The sequence below is a fragment of the Ursus americanus genome, chromosome 26 (genome assembly GCF_024610735.1).
Source record: "Ursus americanus isolate L20-20 chromosome 26, mUrsAme1.1.p, whole genome shotgun sequence".
Classification (NCBI taxonomy): Eukaryota; Metazoa; Chordata; class Mammalia; order Carnivora; family Ursidae; genus Ursus; species Ursus americanus.
Genome location: NC_142152.1, coordinates 36,901,715 through 36,927,698, shown reverse-complemented (window position 1 = coordinate 36,927,698; position 25,984 = coordinate 36,901,715). Strand labels below are relative to the sequence as shown.

General features: G+C 52.7%; 1 protein-coding gene across 4 annotated transcripts in view; it reads left to right on the top strand.

Annotated features, from left to right (window-relative positions):
- SYNE3 (spectrin repeat containing nuclear envelope family member 3) overlaps positions 1–8,084 on the top strand; it is an 88,052-nt gene extending 79,968 nt beyond the window's left edge. For 3 of the 4 annotated variants that reach the window (XM_045815765.2, XM_087856210.1, XM_045815764.2), the window contains one exon: positions 5,722–8,084. In XM_045815765.2, coding sequence (XP_045671721.2) covers positions 5,722–5,934 — 213 coding nt within the window. In that variant the 3' untranslated portion in view covers positions 5,935–8,084. The remainder of the gene's footprint in view (positions 1–5,721) is intronic. The other variant, XM_087856209.1, reaches the window with a different exon arrangement.
- Positions 8,085–25,984: the final 17,900 nt, after the last annotated feature.

The window sequence follows — 25,984 nt, the reverse complement described above, 5'->3', positions numbered from 1 at the left end:
GTGGCTGGGGGCACCAGGCCTCCCGAGCGGGCTCAGTTCAGCCTGTGTTTGGCTGAATGTGGAATATCCACAGCCCTGTGTTCATTTGCTGTCTCTCATTCATTCATTCATTCATTCATTCATTCATTCATTCATTCATTCATTCATTCCACAAGGGTTTACTGAGCACCGACTTTGTGCCAAGCACTGATTTGGGCACTTGGGATCCATCGTCGAGCGCAGAAGCAGAGACCCGCCCCGGTGGACTTTGCATCCCGGCTGGGTGGAGGGTGCCTGGGTGGAAGGGCTCCCACGTCTAGCTGGTGATGCTCCGTGCAGTGACGTGTCTCTGGGGCGGGGGCTCTAAAGGGCAGCAGCGGACTGGGGTCTTCATAGCCGCAGGTGTTGTCTTATCTGTGGCCGGCAGAGGTCGGGCACGGTGCTGGAGAGTCTGCAGGACAGGCAGGCTCTCCATGGCTAAAAAACGTGCTTATTCGGGCTCTGTGTAAAATCACTGGGTGTGTGACAATTCGAGTTCGGTGCTGGCTGCTGGCTTTTGTGAAGCCCGCTGCGAAGATGTAAGCAGCCCGCAAGCCATCCTGGGCTCACTTGTGTGGGCGCGTAAGCACAGATGTCTGGATCCCACCCTGTGTGTTTGATACACTGAGGCTGAGACGGCCCAAGAATCTGCATTTGCAGCGGGTTCCCAAGTGATGCTGATGCTGCTGGTCTGGGACCGCACTTTGAGAACCACGCGCTGTGCCCTGGGTCTGGATCTAGGATCCACCGTTCACATGGGTGCCTGTTGCCGAGTCCCTCAGCCACAGTTTTCCAGGGCACAGAATGAGGGTGCCCTGAGCTAAGGGTAGGTGGAGTTCTTGTAACAGCCCGCACACAGAAGGGTCTTAATTGCCATGTAAATGAGGCCCCTGAAGGCTTCTGTGGACACTGGCCCTGCTTAGTTTTCTGAGACCAAAGCGAGCCGGGACACTCCTGGGGCCGGGGGATTCCTCCCTTTCATTTGGTTCTTGTATCGGTTTTTTTTTTGCCGGTCGGTGTGTGCGCATGCGTGCACCTTTGCACAAACACACGCACGCACACACACTCACACAGGCCTGACAGGCAGAAAATAGACTCTGTCTTCGGGCCTTGTCATCTTGCCAACTTAAAAACATTTCGTATGTGATTTTTTGTCCAAAAGGAAGAAAAAAAACCTGCCCGAAGCTAATTATTTATGAGCAGTTGGTTCTCCACACTTGTTTTTTTTCTCTCCGTGCACCGAGTCATCGAAAGCTCCAACGACGTCAATGGCTTCAGCCGCTTGTTTGTATAAACACAATAATTAAGATTTATTAAGTTTGCAGCTGCCTACACACTTGCCGGCTCAGTGCCCCCGGATCCGCGTGCCTGCGGCATTCAGACACATGGAATGTAATTGCTTTTTAAATTGCAACTGGGCCGGGCGTCGACCGAATTTCTGCACCGGCCCGGGGAAGTGGTGTATAGTCCTTCTTGAGACAGACTTTTCGTTGACGAACAGATTTGCAAGGGCGTCTGGTTTGCCTGGGTCAACCCCAGTTCTGGGTCCGTCCCAGGTTTGCGGGAGTGGAGAGCAGACGCCTCCTGGGCACGTCGTGGCCTCTGGGGGTGGAACCCCAGGTGGTGAATGACCTACAGTTGCATTTTATTGACTTGATCATATATCATTGGTCTTAACACTCGTGATTTTTCACATTTCTGGAATTTGGGCGACTTACTACCATCTACTCCTTTCAGCGAGGATTTGGGCTTGCTTCCCTCCACCGCCCAGGGTGCTCTCCACCTGAGATTCCTCTAAATGGAAAATCTTTGCTTGCAGGTGGTGTTCTGTTCTGTTTTCCTCCGGCCCACACTGATTGTGTAAACTCACACACCCCGTCTCCGGGAGCTCCGGCCTATGGTTCACATTCGCAGGGAAGAGGAATTCCTCTCGCTTCACCCAGTGCCAAGATAATACCTCATATTTCCTGGCTTCCCCTCTCCGGGAGGTGGGATTACTTGTTTCCCCTCGGTTGTGTCCTTTCTGAGTGGTCTGTAGAATAATGATCCATCTCACAGTCGGCATCCTAGATCAGATGAAATACTCAGATACCAAATCTATGGGAGCCTCCGTGAGTTCTCCGTGTGAGATGGTAACTTCCTCTCGTGAGAACTATGATTTTTAAAAAATCTCTACTGTGTGCTAGGCACTACGCTGGACACTCACGTGCCTGCCCTTTGCCGCTCACAACCCCCTTCTCCTTTTTAGTGGAAGGAGCATGGCCTCTTGGCCCCTTCTCCATACGTGACAACGGGCCCCACTGGGATGGGACAGAGGAGATGTCCCTTGGCTTTGTCCCCCTGTGATTCACTGTGCAACTTTGGGGGCTAAATTTGGCTCTTCCTTGGTCAAAGGGTTGGGCTTGGCTGGGATCCCGCAGTCCCTGACCTTGAAAAGGAGAGAGCCTGGGACAGGCCTCCACCCATGTGCTGTGTTATCCCAGGCCCCTGTCTGTCTGTCCGTCCACTGAACCCAGAAGCGACTGGCTACCGCCAATGTAGGAAAGAGTCTATGCTAACTCTTCAGACATCAAGTTTTTGGAACTTGTCTTTGACTTCAGAAATCCAGACAAGTTCATCTCTATGTGCTGTTTCCTCACTGTCCCGTCACCCAGCCCACCTGCCTTCTGCCCCCCACTCCTCGGAAATTCACCCCAGCGAGGTTACAATAGCTCCTGCTTCACGAAGCCCAGCGAGCTTGTCTCTGGCCTCACGAACCTGGCCTCAAGGCAGTCTGGGCTGGTGACCACGCTCCCCACCCACAGCCGCTCGGCCGGCTCTTCTCATGCTCAGTCATAGGAGCCTCTGCCTTTGTTTTATTTTTTCCAGTTAACACAATCAGTGCAGATAAAACTCGGTGTGGATGAAATGCCATTACTTAATGCAGAGTCCATATTCAAAGTTTTAAAGCTGTCTTGGTAGCCTTTTAAAAAATTAAGAGACATTTTTGGGGGAGCAGTTTTAGGTTTATAGAAAAACCGAGCAGATCATACAGAGGGGTCCAGCTAGCTTCACTCCTCCACCCCTTTCCCACCTTTCCCTTATTATTAACACCTTGCATTGGTACAGTCTATCAGTTACAATCGGTGAACCGGTATCGACACATCGCTATTAACTGAAGTGCGTAGTCTGCACCCGGGTTCGCTGTTTGTGATGTGTATTCTGTGGGTTTTGACAAATGTGTAATAGCACATACCCACCATCCTCGTGCCATGTGGAGCAGCTCCACTGCCCTAAAAATCCCCGACTGTCACCTGCTCAGCCCTCCCCCACCCAGCCCCTGCCATCCATGGATTGTTCTACTGACTCCGTAGTTTTGTCTTTTCCAGAACATCCTAGAGTTGGAATCAGACAGTATGGAGCCTTCTCAGATTGGTTTCTTTCACCTGATAATACACATTTAAGGTTCCCGCCTGGTTTTTTGGTTGCTTGGTAGCTCATTTCTTTTTGTCACAGAGTCCAATTCTTTCATATTAAAGACCCAGTTCTGGTCTTTTTTGTAGACCTCTTTCCTCCATGCGGGATCCAGTCCAGGGTCACTCACTGCATCCAGTTGGTACACCTCTTTGGTTTCCTCTAGGCTTGAGCTAGTCTTCCGTTTTTCTTGAACTTGACCTTGAGTCTAGGTCAGAGGTTTTATAGGATGTTCCTCAGGCACATTTCCCGGGTATTTTCCTTGCGATTGCAATCGGACTGTGCATTTCTGGCTGTAACATCGCAGAAGGGAAGCTGTGTTCTTAGTGCATCTTACTGGGAGCTATGGCCCCAACATTGCTGATACTAACTCTGACCATGTGATTAAGGGGGTGCCTGCCAGGTTTCTCCCCTGTACGGTGATATCCTTTCTTTTGTAATTAATAAGTCATCCGTGGGGCTGCTTAGAGACACTGAAAGTATAGTGCATCTTTCTTCAGTGGTTGTATCTGCGGGGTTTTCTAGGCAGACCCTTCTGCTGCCGTGGGTTTGTTCCCTGACTCTGGGCCTCCCACTCTTTCGGGTCCATCTCTCCAGTCCAGATCTCCCTTCTGGCTTCAGTCCCAAAGGCCCAACCACCTGCTGGATATCTACTTGGGAGTCCCACAGACCCTTGGACTCAGCATGTCCAGAGCTAGCCTCATTGTATTCCCTGCACCCAACCAAACCCCAGTTCATCATAATCATCACATTATCATCACCATCATCACTATCACTGCCATCACCACCTTATCATCACCGTCATCACCACGCTATCACCATCACCACCATTATCATCTCCACCATCATCACCACCACCATTATCTTCATCATCATCCTCACCATCATCACATCATCACCACCACCATCATCATGCCATCACCATCATTACCAGCACCATCATCACCATACCATCACCACCACCATCATCATCATGCCATCACCATCATTACCCTCACCATCACCAACCACCATCATCATCATGCCATTACCATCATTACCACCACCATCATTACCGTCACCATCACCACCACCATCATCATCATGCCATCACCATCATTACCACCACCATCATTACCGTCACCATCACCACCACCATCATCATCATGCCATCACCATCATTACCGTCACCATCATTACCGTCACCATCACCATCACTTGACTGTAGCTTTTGGCGTCCTGGAGGGTGACCCTTTGGTTCTTCAGGGAGCCTACAGATATATTCTACAGTAATAGTCCTACTAATAAAACCTTATCTACTTTTAAATTGGTATATAAATATACTTTGAGTCCTCTCCACAACCTGGCAAAGGGGGTAGGTGTTTTATCCCCATCTTGCAGAGGAGGAAACGGCTCAGGGAGGTCATTGACTCTCCCAAGGTCACATAGATACTGTGTGACCCAATCTACACTGGAACCTAGTCAGCCGGGTTCCTAAGACATAGGCCTCTGCCCTGCACCATGCTGTCTTTTGGCCACGGGGCCTCGACTTCCCTGAGTAGCCCGCTCTTGGGCCTGCACTCTTTGGCAGTGAGGACATCCCATGAGGCCACAGCCCAACCAGTCCCTCTAGACTTGGGCCCATTTCATGGATGGTGCAGCAAGGAAGTTCATTAGGCATCCGGACCTGGGTGCCTGGCCTTCAGGTGGTATCGGTGGTGTTGGTGGTGACGGTGGTGATGAAGAGGGTGGAGGAGGAGGAGGAGAAAGTGATGCTGAAGAGCGTGATAATGAACATGGCGGCGATGCCCGTGATTGGGGTGGTGATCCTATTATCGATGCGTACTAATCATGACAGCAGCTTTGAGTGCCTGCTGTGAGCCAGGCTCCGTCTCATTAATCCTTGCGACAACTTGGTCAGGTAGGTACCATTTTTACCCCCATTTATAGATGAGAAATTTGAACCTTAGACAAGTTGAGTGACCCTCTCACGATTTACAACCAGGGCTCTCCGACACCAGGCAACGATTTCCGTCATAGCCGGCAAAGGCTGCGGCTTTGTATTTTCTTCTACCTTTCACACCTTGAATGGTTGGAGAAAACGAGAGATCTTTGCTTCTGGCAAAATTGCCATTAGCCCCACTTCACAGTCGGGTACACTGAGATCCCTAACAGAGAGTCAGCCCAGAGCCACTGCATGTCCGGCATCCCCCTCGCCCTCCCCTCCAGCTCAGGCCCCCGAGCGCACTCACACCTGCCTTTGTCCTGCAGACGGCGCGGTGGCCAGGGCCGTGGCGAGGACTCTGCTCCCTCTTCCGGAAGGCGTGCCGCGTGGCGCTCCCGCTGCAGCTACTGCTCCTGCTCTTGCTGCTGCTGCTCTTCCTGCTCCCGGTCGGGGAGGAGCACCGCGGCTGCGCCGTGGCCAACACCTTCGCCCGCTCCTTCAGGCTCATGCTCCGCTACAGCGGCCCGCCGCCCACCTAACCCGCCAGGGACGCAGGTGACGTTCTTCTCGAGCCGCCGCTGGCCCCCGGGCTGCCGCGGAGGCTGCAGAGGGAGGCAGGGCTGCCTCGGTATACATACCGTATTAACTGACGGTCCCCAAAGAAACCCACTTTTTATACGGTGTTGTCTTAGTCTATTTATACGAGAGGGGAACTATGTGTGACTAGGGAATGATGGACAGAGTTTTTATATCCTATGTAGATGCTCCGTCTGTTCTGTTTCATCTGTGACGTCTCTTTGTGGGGGAGGGGGACTTCCTAGCAGTTTGCGTGTCCAGTGGGAATAGGTGGCATTTTTGCCTTGGTCTGTAGTCCACCCCCCGCTGGAAAGCAGGAGCAAATAACATGTCACTTATGGCCACCACTTGCCCAGGAGCCAAGCCCCAAGCCCACATATCAGTGAGAAGGCCCCTGAGCAGAGCAACCCAGGCCCTCACTCGGCGCCCAGGTACTCCAGCTTTAGGCGCAGTGAGGACAAAGGACAGCCGGTTAGATGCCGTGGGTTGGAAGCAGAGATGATGATTATCGAAGGCGGGCCTGGTGACAGCAGTGACAAGTGACAAGTGATGGAGTGATATCAAGTAAGGAAAAGAAGAGCTCGAATGAGCAGACCCAGCAGTAAAACAGCACACAATGGGGGCTCCGTGGGCGGGGGCGGGAGCACAACCCCCCCCCCCCAGCCTCAGATAGCACAGAGCCATGGTGGAGGTCCCTGGCCAAGAGGCCGATCCGCAAGCACGCTGAGCTGGGGCTCCACGTGTTCTGTGCAAGGAGAAGGGAAGGAGAGAACCTTCGTCGCTGGGGTCTTCATGCAGAATGACGAATGCACTGTGTGCAGCACCCCCGGGGAAGATGTGTCACTTCTGTTGCTCTCTGGCTGTTATTTCACGGATCTACAAGTTGAGCCGAAGGGCCAGAAGGGGAGCCGTCAGCACTCCAGGCACCAGGGATCGAGGGTCCAGGACAGAGATCAGAGAAGGACCTTGGAGCTGAGTCTGTCTGCGGGGCTCTGCTGCTTCCTTCCCCGACAAGGGACTTCAGAGACAGGCGGGTCTTCTGGGCCCAGAGTGTCCCACACTTGTCCTCACAAGGGGCCATGGTCCAGGCCACCCCAAACCCCAAACGAGGCTCCCTCTGGGCAGGACTAGGCTGTTAATCTCCCTGCACCCCCTGGGGAGGAGCCAGGGAACACTGTGGTGGGCCCTGAAGCCAGAAACACGTCCCTTCCTCCCCAGAGAATTCTGGATGGCTCCTAAGTGCATTATAACTGGATCGTGTTTTTCCTAAATCAACACTAAGTGTCCTTCTGGAAAACGCCTAGTGCCCATTCTTTGCAAACTGATTTTGTCTGTTCTCCTCTAGTAGGAGACCAAGAGGGGTCCTGCAGGCCTTCAGGATTGCAACTGATCACGACCCCAAGCCCCGCCCCACAGCGCTCCTGCACACGCGGCCCCTCCCCTCTCCAGCGGCCCGGGCAGAACCCAGGCCTCCCTGAACATTCACAGGCAGGAAAATGGCACTGCTCAGAAGAGGTCTTGGTTTGCACTTGAAAAGCACACTGTTCTCCCGGTATCAGGAAACCGAGCCCAAGACCATTCGCCGCGGACCACCGCCGTGGAAAATCAGGGCTGAGCAAGCCAAGGCCTTGGGCGCAGGTGGCCGAGCCCGGGTGCCCACTGGGCCGTGTGGGTCCGGCACTGGAAGGTCAGACTGCGGAGGCTGTGCCTTTGAGCAGCCCCCATTCCCACTCTCCCACAGTCGCGGGCGGGGAGGCTGAGGCCCGGAACGGGGAGCAACTTAGCTATGGCTACACAGCGAGAGGCGGGAAGGCCCCCCCCCCCCGCCCCAGGCTCACTGTAGTGTGCCCCCCATGTCAGCAGCTCCACGGAGGAGCAGCGAGGGCAGCTGTGTCCCCTGTGGCCCACATCGGGGAGGGGCACCTGCAGTGTGCAGGTTGGCCAGGGGGAGGATGGGGGGGAGGAACCTGCATATTTTTTTAACTTTGATAAGGAGGCCATAGAGCCTGCTTGTTGGCATAACTTTTTTTAAAAGAGAATTGATATTTTCATTACTTTCCTATAAATACAGTTGTGAAATAACAGCTCCCTTGCTAGGGCTTTTCAAGTGTAATCTCTTCTGCTTCAAGTGGATGCGGACAGTTACGATTTTTATGACTTTCCAGCTTCCTGAACAACAACCGCAAAGAGCTCTCAAGCGCCATTTGAGAACGGTGCCCCCGTGGGACCGGTGTGTGTTTATTTTTCCTCTTGTCCCCAGAGTGAGAGTCCTGGAAAGAAATGGGAATATCACTGCTCCTCTGTGTGTGTGTGTGTGTGTGTGTGTGTGTGTGTGTGTCTGTGAGAGAGAGAAAGAGAGAAGAAAAGAGGGAGAGAAGAAAGAAGAGGGGAGGAAAAGAAGGAGGAGGGGGGAGTATGGGAGGGGGAAGCAGAGGGAGAGGGGAGGGGGGGTAGTATAGAGGGGGCAGGAGGAAGAGAAGGGGACAAGGGGAGAGCAAAGGAAGAGAAGGGGGAGTATGGGAGGGGGAAGGAGAGGGGAGGAGGGGGAAGTATGGAAGGGGCAAGAGGAGGGGAGAAGGAGGAGGGCAAAGGAGGAGGAGGTGGGGGGAAGGGAGGAGGGGGAAGAGGAAAACAGTATGATCAAAGGTGCTGGTCCCCTCCTTATTTGTCCCCCATCCCCCCATTCCTCTTAGTCTGGCCTCCGTGGGGAAAGGCCCATGCAGGACCCGAGGGGGAGGGTGGGATGTGCGGGTGCTGGAGGCAGAGGAGACTCGGGAGGAGCTCCACATGGGAGCAGAGGGGACAAGGGCATCCAAAACAGAGTGCCTTCCATACAGCGCTTGCGGGTGCCCGGCCCCTTGGTGGCGCCTGAGGAGCCATACTTCATTTAATCCCTGCAACAACTCTCGGCGAGTGGCATTAACTTTACCTCCATTCTCGAGCCAGGAAAGCTGAGACTTAAACACACAGAGACGCTTGCCTGTGCAGAGGTGGGGTTCAGACCCTGGTCTGCCCCGTGCCAAGCCCACACTGGCAGGAGAGGAGAGGGCTTCTGGCTGGCTTTGCCAGGGGGCGGGTGGATTTCAGCGAGCGAGCACTCCCACATCGGCTTCCCTGCTGGTCTCGCCCTGGACTCTGTGCAGGGTCACCCCCCCCCACCCCAGAGCAGGGGGGGGCGACACAGTCCCCAGGGTCCTCTACAAACACCTTCACACCAGTTACTCCCTACGGCACAGGGAAGCAGGGCTTTCTGCCCATCCGGGGCCTGAGCAGCTCTCGGTCCTCCTGTGCGGTCCCAAGAGTGGCTGATGCGTGCGTAAGCCCAGTGCCCAGCACAGGATGGGGGACTTCAGCCGTGGTTGTTGAATGGCATGAAAAACCCCAGATGTGAGTGTGTTTGACGCCTCAACTTCCCTCCAGGATACAGAGGAAGCAGTTCCCGGTGGATGGGACTCACTCCCATCTCTCACCACCTCTCACCTCTTTGCTCCGGGCTCTTTGCGCTCACGTCTTCACAGCCGTGGATGTGCAAGCCCTCAAATGCTACATGTTTGTTGTCATTTCTATTCCTGGCACAATTATTCATCTGCAGTCGTGGGTCGTGGTAGAAATTCGTGGTTGGAAATACCAAGTGGGAAGCCCACTTTTCCCCGCTGGAGGTTTTCTGGGTTGGAAGTATACAATCTAGCGATCAATTTGGCCAAGAATTAAGATAAGCTCTTGCCCCTCCCCACTTCCCCTCCGCTGTTAGTTCCCAGAGCAAGGACACCAAGGGACCCCCGAGGGAGGCTGTGCCTGGGGCGGAGGGAGGGGAGGGGTCCAGGCTGTTCCGTGAATCCTGAGGAGGGGCTCTCGTGCTGGTGGTGGCACAGTGACGTCCAGTAAGCCTCTTGTATCCCTGGCCCAGCCGGACTGTGCCCTAATTCCCTCTCTCATGGGAATTCAGCTACTCCAGTGGGCCTCCCCCCACCCCACTCCTCTCAGCCAGTCTGTCACCCATCCAGGCCAGCAGCACAGGAGAGGTGTTGAGGCCATGAGCTGGGAGCTCAGCACAGGCCCAGCACTAAATACACCAAAGTACACTTCTGTTACTATATGCAGGGCAGACATTGATAATAGATTACCGAGCTCTTCCTCTCCCGCTCTCCAGCTCAAATGGATCTCAGAGTCTTTTGCAAAACCACTCCAGCAGCTGCTGCCAATCAAGCCATCTGTCATTCGAGAAAAACCTGTTTGACCTCCCTGCACCTGATACCCATCTTTTTAAAAATTTTTTTTAGTTTTAAAATTAGGATGTACCCAATCAAAAATCACTTTTCTTAGTTTAGTACATAGGTGATACAAGCTAAGCCCAGAAAGCAGATAATGGGATGGATTACCAGATAGAACTTTCAAGGGAAGCAAAATGAAGTAGGAAATGCTAAATTACCTGTGTTTTCAGGCGGTCAGAGGTGGAAGGGCTTTTATAGACTGTCTTGTTCCAACCTGTGCCCATGTTGCAGGGGAGCAAACTGAGGTCCCAGCAGCTCCTGTTCACCCAGTGACCCAGGGAGTTAGGTCCAGAGCCGGGGACAGGGCTCACCGCATCAGGTGACAGAGTGACAGTGCTCGGTGTTGGCCAGGGTGCAGATGAAGCTCTTGCTGTTAACAACTGGGCGACCTTGGGTGAGCGCCCTGTCACCGTCCCTGCAACCATAGAAGGGAAGTTAGGCCCGGAATCCCCTGTGCTGCTTGAGATGTTAGATAGTCTCAGAAGATGGGGGTAGAAAATCCCCAGATTCAGCCCGGAGTCGCAGAATCCCTCCTCCCACCAGCTTTGTCTTAAACGACCAGGGACTTTGCTCTTCCCTCATCCGGAGAAATCTAGCCAGGTAGCTGTTGGCATCCTTTGACAGCTCAGGGATGTCAGGGCCAAGGATTCTGTAGCTCTCTTTCCCTTTCCTCACGGTTACTTCATGGCCCTAGGTGCTTGCCCTACCTCCAATTTTTCATCTGGCTTCCAGGTAGGCAGAGGGAGGATAAGCAAGCTGAACCTGCCCTCCTCCCCAGAAGCTCCACCCAGAGACTTCTGCTGTCCTCTCATTGGCCAGACTGTGTCACATGGTTTGTCTACGTCTGCGAGGAACCCATGAACACGCCCCCCAACGGAGCGGGCATCTCTTATCTTAGCAAGACAGAGGGTTGAGTAGATTCAGGTGGCACGTAGGTGGCTCTGCCTCCGACCGCCGGACCTCTGTGTCTTGTTCTCACGCTCCATCAGCAGAGCTCCCTGGGCCCGTTGGGTCCTTACCCTCCCCAAGGTGTTGCAGGCATTTCTTCCCCACTCGGGGTGCTTCGAGGCCCATTTTCTCATAAGACTTGGGGACAGGCAGATGTATCCTGTGGCCCTGCTTGCCCAGGCTGTGCAGAGGCAGCCCCTCCCCGTCCCCACCCTGTCACCCAGGGCTAAGCTTTTGAACACTTTTGTGTTAGAAAGGAGCCCAGGAAATTCATATTTGCCTTCATTTCTTCTGAACGCGAATTACTCCTGGGCGCAAATGCCAGAAAGAGGCGCTCTCCGAGCTTTTCTAGGCCAGCCCCTCACTTCCAGAAGGGAAAGCAGGGGGATATAGCGAGCTCCTGGGAGCCTCCGGCAGAGGGCCCGAGTCAAAGGACTGACACCAGCCATCAGTTCTCCCTCGGTTTCCAATACCCAGAGAAATGCCTTCTGTCAAGGTGAGAAGAAGGAACTTGTTTTTAAAAGGGAATTAAGGGGCGCCTGGGTGGCACAGCGGTTAAGCGTCTGCCTTCGGCTCAGGGCGTGATCTCGGCATTATGGGATCGAGCCCCACATCAGGCTCCTCTGCTGTGAGCCTGCTTCTTCCTCTCCCACTCCCCCTGCTTGTGTTCCCTCTCTCGCTGGCTGTCTCTATCTCTGTCAAATAAATAAATTAAAAGGGAATTAAAGGGGCACCTGGGTGGCTCAGTCCATTGAGCATCTGCCTTTGGCTCAGGTCATGATCTCGGGGTCCTGGGATCCAGTCCCACCTCAGGCTCCCGCTCAGCAGGGAGTCTGCTTCTCCCTCTGCCTCGATCCTCTTCCCTGCTTGTGCACGTGTGCTCGCTCGCTCTCTCTCAAATAAATAAAATCTTTAAAAATAAAAAATAAATAAAAGGGAATTAAAAAAACAAAACTCGCAGCCTAAAAACAGATCTTCTGACAGAGCACCCAGAGCCTTAGAGAACAGTCAGCCAATTCAGCATCCCCCACCCACCCCGTGCCTGCCTACTGGTTGTCATGGTAACATACCCGTGCTCACCGATGGGTACCCAACCACCTTGTCCTGATGGGACAGTGATTATACGGAGAGATCTGTTTCCCCAAAGGGTCCAGGCTTCCTTTCAGGGATGCAGACTCCTAAGATCAGCAATCAGGCCCCCCTCGGCCTGCGGCCCCCCTTCCTGTTCTGATGAGAAGAAAAGGGAAGAAACTGCCACTGAGGGCCTACAAGATGGCCCTGACTCCTTCAAAAAGCCTGTGTTACGGGTAATGATCCTGTGGAAAGCAGAGCCCAGGAAGCAGATTGCCTAAAAGTAACCACAGAGTCCGTGGGTGGTCTGTTTGGGACTTGAACCCGGGGATGATGGGCTCCAGGCCTGTCCACGGAACTTCAGCCCCAGCTGCCTTTCTGTTCTTGGTGGCCATGGGCTGCTGCCACTTTGGCAGCCGGTTACCTAGTGGAGGGTGACGCTTGGAGCAGGGGCCTTTGCCCCAGGCCCACTCCCTCCAGGAAATTCTTCACCTCCCACTGGCATCGGGGATGGTCAACACCACGATGAGTGCCAGAGGCTGGGGACAGGTGCTTGTGTCGCCTGGAGGAACGGAGACAGGCGGCCTCTCACAGGGCAGGTGGCAGACAGAGTGGGCTTTGTGACGTCACTGCCCAGAAAGCTGCTCTGATTTCTTCTATTAGAGAAAAAAAGAGGCGTTTTCTCTCTAGGGGCAGAGGCCATGCATGGTCTAGAAGTTTTATTGGCAAGGAAGAAGTGGACAGAGGAAGGGGTGTGTGTGTGTGTGTGTGTGTGTGTGTGTGTGTGTGTGTGTGAATGTGGTGTGTACACTATACACATATCCGCCCAGAGGTGGATGGGACAGCCTGGTTCCCAGCCCCGAGCTTCTGGAAAACAGACACATGATGGTCTCTGGCAACCTCAGGATGACCGTGCTCGACCCAGGACGTTTCCCCAGATAACAGCATTTTATACTTCTTCTGGGTGCCGCTGTTTGTCTCCTGTCACTCTCCACACAAAGGGGAATGTCAGTTGACCCCTGAGATTCTCTGCCATCTAGAAATTTCCTTAAGCTGGTCTGGAGGTGATGCTCTTTCTCTTAGGACAGCTTGTGAAAGAAGACTTAGCTGGAGGGGTCCTAGGTGCACTCACGTCTCTTGCTCTGTGTGTCTGTCTGTGTCTCTGTGTTTTAGAAGCCGCTGGTGTTCGTAAGGTGCCAGCGGCAGGAGAAATGGCAAGTTTCCAGTACCAGCTATGGAGGACTGAATGCTTTCCCCTCCATTTCAAGTCCAAGAGACCAACCCTCTTGTTCCCAAGCCTGTGAGCCTGATGGATTCATTAGTGTGTCTTGTCTCTCCCAAGGAAGGGTCCAGGCCTCTGCAGAGCCCCACCTGGAGGCCTCCGCCACATCCCTGCAATCTCTCTACCCTCAGCCAAGTCCTCGGGGGCAAAACTGTTCCATCTTTGCAACCTGACATTGACCGGCTGTTTATATCGCTGGCCTGGTCTGGTTAATGCAGTGTGGACCAGGCAACTGGCCTGGTGGAATGGGGGTGTGTGCGTGTGTGTGCCAAGTAGGTGGGTTTTGGCGTCAAAAGCCAACTAACTTCACTGTTTAAAATGTTCTGTTATGTAAACAGTATTCATGGGGACCATATCCACTCTCATCATATTATTTGTGACTGTAAAACATGCATTTGCAATAAATTAAGCTTTCTGGGAAGGCAAGCAGTATCAGAGCCAAGTGAGTGTCCTGGAACATGTGTGCTTTATCTCGGTTCACATCAAGTCCACAACCAGCCTAGAGCCTTCCCTGCTCAGGAGGGAGGGACGCGGGGGCTCTTCTAGTCTCTTCTCAGGACTATGTTTCAAAGTCCCATTGACGTTCTCAGCCCCTTTCTGTTGTTCAAGCTGGAAGGAGCTGCGTTCTCAAAGACTGGCTTCATGTTTTTGTTGTTGCATTTTGTGTTTAAAAATGTATCTGCTTTATGTTTGGAAATAAAAATCTCTATTTTGGTCTATGAAGCACTGTGTGGTTTGGAAAATCTCTTTCTGAAGTCGAGGGGTTTTGTCTGAAGAGGTTACAAGGAGGAAGAGGGTAGGTGGCGAGGGCTGACTGATCTTCAAACTCCGGCTTCGGGGCAGAGGCAGGCCTGGTTTATGCAGAGGTTGACCTCAGGGCAATAGCGGCTCTCAGCTCCGCAGGAATGTCAGGGGCACCTGGGAAGCATCCTCACAACATTGCCCACGTCTCCCCAGAGCTCGTGGGCTGCAATCGGGAGGGGGGGGTGGTGGCCAAGTGGATTTTGAAAATTCCAAATGCACTGAGTGGAGAGATGGCCCAAAACAGAGGCAGGCACCAGGCAAATAACAGAAGGCCCTCCCAGCACTTTGCTCCCACCCCTTGGATCCAAGCCCCATGTTGATGGTTTGTTTAACAAACAGTGATCAGGTCTGGGGATCTGGTTTCTGAACCCACAGGGCACTGGGGGCTGTCCCCAGAGAGGGCACAGATAAGGAGAAGCGGGGATACCACTCGAGGAGAGGTCTAGGAACCCATCGGTGAAACCCAGACCCACCGCCAGTTAATGAGGCCTCCTAGCAATGGCTCTGCCTTGCCAAGAAAAGGGGAATTTGTGTCCAGAATCTTCTTTTTATGAAGTATACACTTCAGTTTGGAACACTTTCCATGAGAAGGCTTTAAATAGAAAGGCTTTGCCTCTTGCGTTATTTACCACCCCCTCCCAACTCCAAATTTTAAAAATCTGCTGTTAACTTCAAAAATGCTTCTAAAACTTTCCCTGGTCTGTTATCTGAAGAAACCCTCATCACTTATTGAGAGGAGAGAAGGACCTCTCTGGTGAGAAAAATGTGTCTGTGATCCCTCACTCCTTCAGTGGCTGGTAAAAGGTTGAGACCAGGCTTTAGACTCTATGTCAGTCTAAGTGGTATCCAGCATTGTGAGTGAGAAGCACCTAGAATCTTCTAGATGCAGGAACCCGTTCCATGGCACGTGCCCTGGAGCTCAACACCATTCTGATCGCTCTCTGAGTCTCTGACTTAGATGGGAGAGGCTGCTCTGTTAGAAGGGGGTCCTTGGGGGGCGCCTGGGTGGCTCAGTCGTTAAGCATCTGCCTTTGGCTCAGGGTATGATCCCAGGGGCCTGGGATCGAGCCCCGCATCGGGCTCCCTGCTCTGCTGGGAGCCTGCTTCTTCCTCTCCCACTCCCCCTGCTTGTGTTCCCTCTCTCGCTGCCTATCTCTCCCTCTGTCAAATAAATAAATAAAATCTTAAAAAAATAAAAATAAAAAAGGAGGGGGTCCTTGGTTTCCACAGACTGGCCTTCACAGCAAGGGAACCAGTGAAGTCCCCAGTGCCCCAGCTGATAGTGGCTGGTGCCGAAGGACCAGAACGAGTTTCTACTGTCGGACTATAGCAAGAGTAGTGTTTGTTCGCTGCAAGGAATGTACTGAAAGAAGTGAGTCCACCAGGGACCCTGGGCCCCACTGGCTAATGTCTTAGAGAAGTGTCCAGGGTCCACGAAGAGACCCTTGTGAATCTTGGGGCCTGGGGTAAGGGGGCTCCTCGACTTCTATTTAGCTGTCCCCCAAACAAAACATATGCAGTAAAGAAAGATGGAACTCCGTCCCCTGGGGTACTCTGCCCTTTAGGCATATGTAGGTCCTGCTGTTGGCCTGTGTAGCGGATTCTGAAAAGCCGAAATCTGGAGCAGGTGAGAGTACGCCATGCATCGTCGATAGTGACCGTGGGGTGTACACGTTTGTCTCTACAACACAGGCATCAAACCCTGGGTCAGGCACTTCGGTGGTAAAACATCTCAGCGGGAAAACCAGAGTTTCTAAAACTTTATGGAGCTCTCCTAATCCTGACTGGGTGATTAAGTCTTCTTTTTTTTTTAAAGATTTTATTTATTTATTTGACAGAGACAGCAACAGAGGGAACACAAGCAGGGGGAGTGGGAGAGGGAGAAGCAGGCTTCCTGCTGAGCAGGGAGCCCGATGCAGGGCTCGATCCCAGGTCCCTGGGATCATGACCTGAGCCAAGGGCAGACGCTTAACGGCTAAGCCACCCAGGTGCCCCTAAGTCATTTTTTTTAAGAGACAGCAAGAAAGAGAGAGAAAGAGGAGGGGAAAGGGCAACAGGAGAGGCAGAGAGAGAATCTTTTTTTTTTTTTAAATTGTGTTTCACTTATTGTAAACTTTTTTTTTTTAAGATTTTATTTATTTATTTGACAGAGATAGAGACAGCCAGCGAGAGGGGGAACACAAGCAGGGGGAGTGGGAGAGGAAGAAGCAGGCTCCCAGCAGAGGAGCCTGATGTGGGGCTCGATCCCAGAACGCCGGGATCACGCCCTGAGCCGAAGGCAGACGCTTAACCACTGTGCCGCCCAGGCGCCCCTGCAGAGAGAGAATCTTAAGCAGACTTCATGCCCAGCAAGGAGCCCAATGCGGGGCTTGACCTCACAACCCCGAGATCATGCCCTGAGCTGAAACCAAGAGTCAGACACTGAACCAACTGAGTCACCCAGGCGCCCCAAGTCATTTTTACGACTGTGTGATTTTTTTTTTCCCTCCATAACCAGCCCTGCTATGGAAGTAATTACCTTCCCTCTGTTTTCATCTGTGGCTTCCCAGCCCCCGTGACACGTCGAATTGGAGAGATTCATCATCTTTCGTGGAAACCCCTGGGTGAGCACGTTATTCAGCTACTTGGCCTGGGCCCTTCCTGTCACCATCTCACCAGCCCTGGCTCCTACCGCTCCTGCGGTGACCTTTCTCCACCCTGCTTCCTTCGATTAGGTGCGAGGGGAGCGACCCCAGCCTGCTTGGGGCTCCCGTGGCGGGGATTCCGGACGGCGGGAGTGTTTTGGCGTGCCTCCTGCTTGGCCACCGCTTCCAGCTCCCGCTGGGTCTTCACCGGGGCCTTCTGCTGCCAGTTTCTAACAGGAGGCCTCCGCTACCAATGGACATCAAGGGAAATTGCTCCAAATTGTCCTGCGACCGTTTCTCTCACATGCGAGGGTGGGTTTCCCGTCCTTGAGCATGTGCAAATAATTGAGGCCCTTTTGCTTTGGAATAAGGTGACGGGATGACAAAAAGAGAAGTTAAAAAAAAAAAAAAAGCTAAATGCAATTCGGTATCCTGGATCGCATCCTGGAACAGTAAAGGGATGTTATCGAAAAACTCAATGCAACACAAATGAAGTCTCTAGTTTCCTTAATAACATGGCACTGGTGCGAATTTCATGGTTTTGACAAGTGTCCCACAGTTATATAAGATGTCAGCATCAGAGGAACTGGGGGAATGGTACCTGGGAACTGTGTGCTATTTTTGCATCTTTTCTAAAATGATTTCAAATTAAAAAAAAAATTAATATAGATTTTTTGGGCCTTGGGAAAATCGTGAGGGTGATCTCTCACCCTTAAATTGCTCCCTTAAAAATGGGGTCGGATCTGTTCTAGAAGCAGGTGTGGAGTCAGCCTGATCTATGTGTGGCTCCCAGTAACCACATCGGCAAGGTACTGACCTTGGGGAAGTTCTTCAGTGTTCTGGAATGATACTCACCACAAAGGGATGTGGTTGGGAGGTCAACGAGACAGGACATGCAAGGGGCTTGCACAGCACTTGGCACAGAGTAAACACAGAGCGATTGGGAGCTATTCACTCAGCTCCTTCCCAGCCGCCTCCTCGGTCATGCTGGACAGGTTCTGAAAGACACGTCTTATTTTAGCCATCTGAACTTGGAGTTCGTAGGACACTTGGGTTGATCCCAAAGGACTGCCCTGCAGCTGCTGCAAGGGGCCTGGGGTGTCCCCTCGGCACTTACAGGGTCCTGGGGATCCTTGTTGCAGATGGGGATTCCAGAATCAGCCAGGGTTCCGTTGCAGACAATGGAATCCACTCTAACTCGTTTAAGGAGAAAAAGATAAATCACGGGGTATTAGGTGGCTCACAAAAGCGTTGGGAGGATTGAAGGAGTTCGTCGAGTCTGAGATTCCAGGAGTAACTCCAGCCCTAGGACCACTCTGCGAAAAGCTGCCAGACCAGGAAGCCGCTGCGGCTGGTGCCCGAGGAGTCTCTCCTTGTCCCCAGTGCCACCCACAGCAGCACACAGGTGCCCCACATCAGGCTGTCCCGTGTCCCTCCCTTCCATACTGCACGCCCGTGCAGGAGAATCTGGGCGGGCAAAACCTAGCCCACGTCCGGAACTCGGCAGCAAAGAAGTCGGGAAATGTCACTTTAGCTTTACCCTGTCTGCATTAGAGGAGGGCATCTTGCAAGGGGTTTAGTGGGTGATGAGGGAGCACCGCATAGTCCACACATTTGGTTACATAATATCCATGCACACCCCTATTTCTGTATCTCAACTTCCAAATGAAAACAATCGGTCCCCTCTCTGGGGAATGCACCTCCCTCTCACGTAAAAACAGGTGCATACTTAGCAACGTGTCTCCCTCGTCAGTATACCCGCTTCCCTGCTGTCAGTTTCCTTTGAGTTCATTCACCGCCTTCACTTGATGTCCTGAAGTCTGAAAACTAAATGTTAAGGTTACCCACCCAGTGCCGGCCACCATTTCTATGTTGTCCGTGAACAGGCACTGGGGTGGCCGGGGAAGGAGGCTGTGTGATTGCCCATCCGACTCTCAGGGGCCTCCTCTATATAGACGGGTTTGGGGGAGCTGAGCGCCCACACTACCCTTGCATACGAGATCCACTCCCAAAGGTCTACCCACAAACCTCTTCTCTAAACCTCCTTGCGATCAATCCCCAACTTGAACTTTTCAAGCCCTTGACCATCCTTAAGTCAAGAATATTTAAGTCAAGAATATTATTGAGCTCCTACTGTATGTCAGCGATAGATAAAATGGTGAACAAAACACAAATCCAGGCTCCTGCCTTCACGGAGCTTACTTTCTAGTGCTGGCCACTGCCCACCATCCATGGAGATCGGAACCCCCAGTCACTTGTCCTAGGAAAAATGGATTGCCAATGGAGAGCTCAAAGTTGGCCCCTGGAGGGACTTCCCTTCCCTGCTGTTTTTCATCGCCAGCCTTCAGCAAGACTCTCCTTCTGGCTGGTTCCGTCGTATCATCCAAGGCCATGTGGAAACTAGGCTCAAAGTCTTTACTCCTAGGACAACTGGCTGTGGGGACTTCCAGGTGAGGCTATAGGGCGGGCTGTGCAGCAGGTGTGGGTGCCCTGGGATGTGAATCTGCTAGGGATGGAGCTCGCAGGGTGACCAAATGAGACAATGGGCAAAGACTTCAGGCCTGGGCACTCAACCAGAACTGGACATGACACTGGGATCAGGCAGTGTGAGGTTCCCATGCATGGGAAGACTGGACAAGCAGACAGTGAGGTCCTCTCGGCCGGCATGGCTCCTGACCACCACGGACTTCCGTCCATCCACTCCTCGGGGCACCGCTGGGAGACCCTTCTCTGCCAACAGGCTGTGATTGAGCTTCTTACACATGGGACGCTGACATGCCCTCCCCCTGTCCCAGCCCACCCCCCTCAGGCTAATTTGTGACTATCGGTTTGCACTTTCTCTTCCAATAGCAGCTCTTTGATTCCTGCTCTCTTCTCTCGTCCCCTGGCTTTGACCCTCTTGCCTTTGGCCCAGTTTCTGGTTCCATAAATCTAGATCTGTTTTGATGTTTACATCCTCCAGGAACTGGGCTGGCCAGCAGCCCAAATCCAGCTGCCACCCATTTTTGTATCGCCCAAGAAGATAACCATGATTTTTTAAATTTTTAAATGGTTCTATGTTTCAATGGTCACATATCGAGTGGTTATAGAAGTACCTACATAACATCTTCAGTTTTGCCTCTTAACCTGTCAAGCCCTGAAATATTTCCTGTTTGGCCGTAGAGAGAAGCATTTGTCAACCCCTGCTCAAGGATGCTGCTTAACGCAACGCCCCGCCCCACCCAGACACTGTGTGTATCTAAGCTGTTCACCTCTGGATCCCAGCCAGATCCTTCTGGAAGACCAGTTCCCTGTCGGCTGGCCCTGACCCCCCCTGAAGAAAGGGAGAAAGCCCGTTGGACTGGGCGTCAGGAGAAATTGCTTCCAGCCCCAGCAATGGCCACCAACTCCCTCTGTGTCTCCAGGTAACTCAAGTGCCCGCTCTGCTTCCCCACGTCCCTCGCTGTCAAGTGGAGGGTTGAATGTGAATTGCTCTGGAGAATTCCCACAGTGGCCTCGATCCTCTCTAAACTATCCTGCACGTAACCACGAGGAACATGCAGAGACAACAACACACAGGCTCTCCCCTCGTGCCGGGGCCACGCGTGATGAGCCAGGCAGGTGCACACGCACATCACACCCTACACACCACAGATGCACGCGCCTGCTTGCACATGCACCCCAGACGCACCTGCACGCATGCGCGCTCACATCAGATGCAAACACACCCACTCCCCTCACATACAACACACGGACGCACCCAGAGTCATGTGGACACCCGCCCCCCCCCACACAGATGCACACCTATAGACACACACACCACCCGCAACTACCTTCCCTGCAAACCACACACACACACACACACACACACACAGACACACCCACACACATGCATGACTCGCTGTCCAGCCTTTGTGACTGTGTTTCCTGGGGTGTTAGACTGGGAGCCCCACCAGCATTCTGGGGCACATCCCTGGGGGTTCCCTCCTAGACTCTTGGCCTGATTAAGTCTCTTCAGAAACCAGAAAATTAAATTTGGGGCCATTTTTCTATTCCGGATATTGTGCATAATTTGAGGATTACTGTGGGCAAGGAGAAGAGAATGGACATCTCTCTCTTTCTCTATTTTTTAACTGAGCTTGAAAAGAAAAAGGCTGTTGTGTGGGTTAATGAGCCTTTTGATGGGCGAGGTCAGGAGAAGGTGGGGCCCAGAGCAACCCAAGCCGGCCTCTGAATACGAGGCAAGTCTTGCCTTTCAGGGTCAGGGAGGGGGTCAGTAATGCGGGGCCATAAAGAAAGATTGCATTTCATTAAAGAAACATCTTCTTACAATCATGTTTGTGCTGAAAGGCATGTCCGACCCTGACCAAAGGCCCAGGGGGCCAAACACAAAATGTGCAGTCTGGGTTGCCAGCACACCTCCCACAAGCTACATTTTCCCATGTATCAAAACCCGAGTTTACCCAGGAGTTGGGGGGATGTCAGGGAGAGAGCCATTTATTTTATGAGTAATGCATACTGGGCTTAATAACGTGATAACGTAATAGTCAGTTTGCTAGGTACTTATTTCATTTGGTTCTTACAATAGATGTCAAAGGCATTATTGTCTCCAACCCCCAAGACTATTTATTGGGTACCGAAGAAGGAACAAAGCCTCAAGGTGAGGACAGCAGCAGGGCTGCCAAATGTGGCACAAAATCACTCAGCCCAGAGGTACCTGATAGGTTCGCCTGCATCACTGCCCCAAGCGCTGGGTTAAGAAGGACTCCGAGGCTTGAACTAAGTAAGCAAAGAGCTCCAAGATCTCTTGGTGACGACCGGGGCAGCGGTGGGGGGAGGGGCGTATTTGGATCCCTTCTCTTAGCCTTATTTGTCTTGAAAAGTGAGAGGATTGCCCTCTTTCGGGGCTCACAAACTCACATCCTTACAGAATGGAGCCAGGAAACGCAAATGAGAGACGACCCCATGTCATGAAAAAAGGTTTGGGGGGGCCCTGCTGGTCATTGCCCTGTGGGTGTGTGAGTTTTGGGTTACTGCCTCTGACAATTCTGAGATCACACAAGATTTCAGATTTTAATATTAAAAATTGTTTTTCTTGGGGCGCCTGGGTGGCTCAGTCGTTAAGCGTCTGCCTTCGGCTCAGGGCGTGATCCCAGGGGCCTGGGATTGAGCCCCACATCAGGCTCCTCCACTGTGAGCCTGCCTCTTCCTCTCCCACTCCCCCTGCTTGTGTTCCCTCTCTCTGTGGCTGTCTCTCTGTCAAATAAATAAAATCTTAAAAAAAAATTGTTTTTCTTTTTAGTGGCAAGTAATTTGAATAATAAAAAGTACCTGTGCGAACTCTGCGTGTGAGTGTGTGTGTGCGTGTGTGTGTGTGCCCTTAGGGTGGATGTGGTCCACGGGCCTTTGCTTTGCACCCTTTAGTCTAACCCCCAAGATTTCTTTCGGTTTACAATTCTAAAATTCCATGTGGCATGCAGATCCGGAGACCGTGTGCATGTGATATGTTTCTCAGGACCCATAGTTCAAAGCCGGGTCTGAGAGCAGTTTGAGCACCTACTGTGTGCCTATTAGCAGCTTTTATACACAGTGTCTCAACTCAAGCTTCACAGTGGCTGCCAGCTGGCTCTTCTCTTTCTTCATGCAGCTGAAGACACGGGTTCAGAGAGGTTACAGACTTGCCCAAGATTGCACAGCATACAACCCAATCCAAGTTTCCTCCTTGGTGATTTTTCAAGCTTTCTGGTTTTGTGGGTGGAAATTCCATGACAATCAGCGCGAGAGGAAAAAGACTTCCTGATCACTGATAACCACGTAAAGCTGAGCAGACTTGACCCCGATGTAGCATCTAAGTTCACTGCGACATTCCCAGCGTGCAAAAGATTGTAACCGGATCTTCTTCAGTGAATAACCCAGTAGGCGTTATCGGTACTGGGCTGGTACCCGACGCTTCTGGGCAAGCAGTCCCTTGGCTGCCTTCCAGCCCATAAATTGTGCTCAAGGGCCGCCTGGTTTTGGCCGTTGGTGGAAGGTGGGAGAGGAGAGGTCCTGGAAGGCAGTATCTTTCCCATCTGTTCTGCATTACAATGCTGTTAAATATTTCATGCTCTCCACTGTACCAACAAATAAAAGCAGAACTAATCTCTTTGTTTAAGGTTCCCTGACCGACATTGCTGGTGATTTAGCAACATGCTTATTTTCTCACAACCAGAGGGGACTGGTTCTGTGGGAGGTTTGGGAAGAGAAGGGCTCTCACCCACGAAGCCAAGTGGGAAGTGTCCTGATGCTGATGGAGAGAGAAGAAACGACAGTTCTGGAGACGCGGGTGACAAAGATGCTTTTCAGTTGTCTCAGCCATGAAGATGAGACCTTGGGAGACAAGACTTTCTGGTGTGTATCCATCCATCTATCCATCCGTCCGTCCATCCATCTATCCATCTGCCCATCCATCCATGTATCCATCCATCCATCTCTCTGTCATGCATTCATCCATCTGTCCATCCATCCATCCATCTATCCATCCATCCATCCTGTCCATCCATCTGTCCATCTGACCATCCATCCATGTATCCATCCATCCATCTCTCTGTCATTCATCCATCTGTCCATCCATCTGCCCATCTGTCCATCCATCCATCCACCCATCCTCTGTCCATCCATCTGTCCATCTGTCCATCTATCCTTTTATCCCCATTGCTAGAAGGCAGCCACAAGCCAAGGGGGTGCACATGGCCCCTAGAAGCTGGAAAAGGCAAGGAATGAATCCTCTCCTAGAGCCTCTAGAAAGAACACAGCCCTGCCAACACCTTGATTTTAGCCCCATTTCAGACGTCTTATTAAACTTTTTTTTAAAGGATTTTATTTATTTATTTGAGACAGAGAGAGAGAAAGAGAACACAAGCCAGGGGAAAGGACAGAAGGAGAAGGACAAAGAGACTCCCCGCTGAGCAGGGAGCCCAACATGGGGCTCGATCTCAGAACCCTGAGATCGTGACCTGAGCCAGAGACAGACGCTTAACCGACTGAGCCTTCCAGGTGCCCCAGACTTCTTATTAATCTCATTAAGATAACAAATCTTTGTTATTTTGAGCCCCCAGGTGTGTGGCTGTTTGTTCCAGAAGCAATAGGAAACTAATACACCCTCTCCTAGGGTCACCGTGGGCATTAAATGAGCTAATATTCAAAAGCACTTAGCACGTGCCTGGCACGTGCTCAGAAATCATCATCGTTCTTGTTTCTATCACCACCACCGCTCTGATGTGCTGTGGGGACAGGGAAAGAACTAAGATTTTTTATTTAAAATGTAACGCATGCTCACTGAAACAAATCTGGTAGACCAAGAAGGTGCAGCTCTGTCTCTCCACAAGGACACACGTGAGAGAGGGATCGATTACCTTAATTCATTCCTCTCTCTGGCCTCCCCTCCTCGGGCAGGTCACTAATCAGGACCCTGCCTGTCTGGGTGAGTTGCCCCCCACGCCTCGGTGCTGGGCTCAGCCGGGTGACTTATTTTGACCATTGGGTTGGCAGCAAAGGTGACGGTGAGCAGAAGTCTGGGCGTGTTTGAACCTCCACCACCTCCATGAGGACACGCTGAGGCTAGCGGCTGGAGGAGGGCAGTCCCGTGACCCAGGGGCTGCCACGGCTCTAGAGGACCGCCAGCTGGTGACGGACCTGTGACGGAGCCAAACCGAAGAGCCGCCCTACTGAGCCCAAATTGCTGACATGCATCTTCATGAACTCAACAAACGATGATTCCTCCGAGCGGCTCGATCTGGGGATGGTCTGTCATGAGGCACAGTCACTGCGACACGTAACTGGTATAGAATAAATAGAGCAATTCGTGGACGGGAGGCCCGCGGTGTGCTGCGCTCAGTACTAAGCGCTTTGGAGACACCAGTGTTTCTTATCGGCATTCTCAGGTGAGAATCTCCTAGAAGCTTGTCACAACGTGCCAGCATCCCAGCGTAGTGTCACTTCATCAGAAAAACCGGAGGGGCCTGAGAATCTGCGTTTTAACCATCTCTCCCCTGACTCTTGGGCACCGTCACGTCTGGGAACCACTAGCACTCATTCTCTCATTTCAGCTTCGCAGCCTCCCGTAAGGCAGAGATCCTCGTGCCTGTTCGACAGACGAGGGAAGAGAGGCTCAGGGAAATAAGTTTGCTAGTTGGACGTGGAGCCCCAGCTCGGCCCCAAGCGTCGTGCCGGCCAAAGACAAGCGCTCGGTCAGTCCCCACACGCTGCCCGCTGCGGTCAGGGCTGGCTCCACAAAGCTTCACCTTCTGCCTGACATTCTGGGGGTCACTCCTCCCTGGGGCCACCACTGGTCCGTGATGCTCTGGGCCCACTTGCAGCTGGGCCTGCTCCAGGCAGAGGTGAGATGCGTCTGGGGAACAGTGAAGTCGGTGTCCTTTCCTAAAATGGACCTTGCGGTTATAGAAGCATAACTGTTTCATTACCCACGGAGACTCCTCTTTGCGTAACGACTTCGAGTCCAGATGAATACGAAGCGGGCTTAAGTAAACACAGGCCTGACGTCCCACGCCTCCCCGGCTGAAGCGGCCACCGCGGGGCCCTCACCCCAAGGCCGGCCTCCCACAGTCGGGCCTGAAGAGAAGCCATCTGTCCTCACCCACGCGCGGTGCTCCCCGGGGACGAGCGTGACAGCTCCCTGTCCATGGCCTCGGGCACCACGAATGGCTCCGACGTGAAGAATGTCACCTGTTTGCTGTGAGGCGCCCTTCGAGGATGGCCCCACAGCCGGGGGTGCGCGGTGACAGCGGCACTGTGGGTGGCTCCCCATACAGTGAGTTTCAGGGAATACGCGGAGCTGTCTCTGTGTGACTCACTCCCCTTTGCCTAGACCTTTCCCAAAGCAGGAGTGAGGGAGCCGTTTTACTTCCCCCCTGTCTGGTGGTGCATGAAAGCTGCACCCCGCCGCCTGCCAAACCTTTCCCTGCCTGGGCCCCCGCTGTCCCCCTTCTTGGTGTCCTCCTGCCCATAAAACGGTCGGTGGCCCCGGATCACCTCT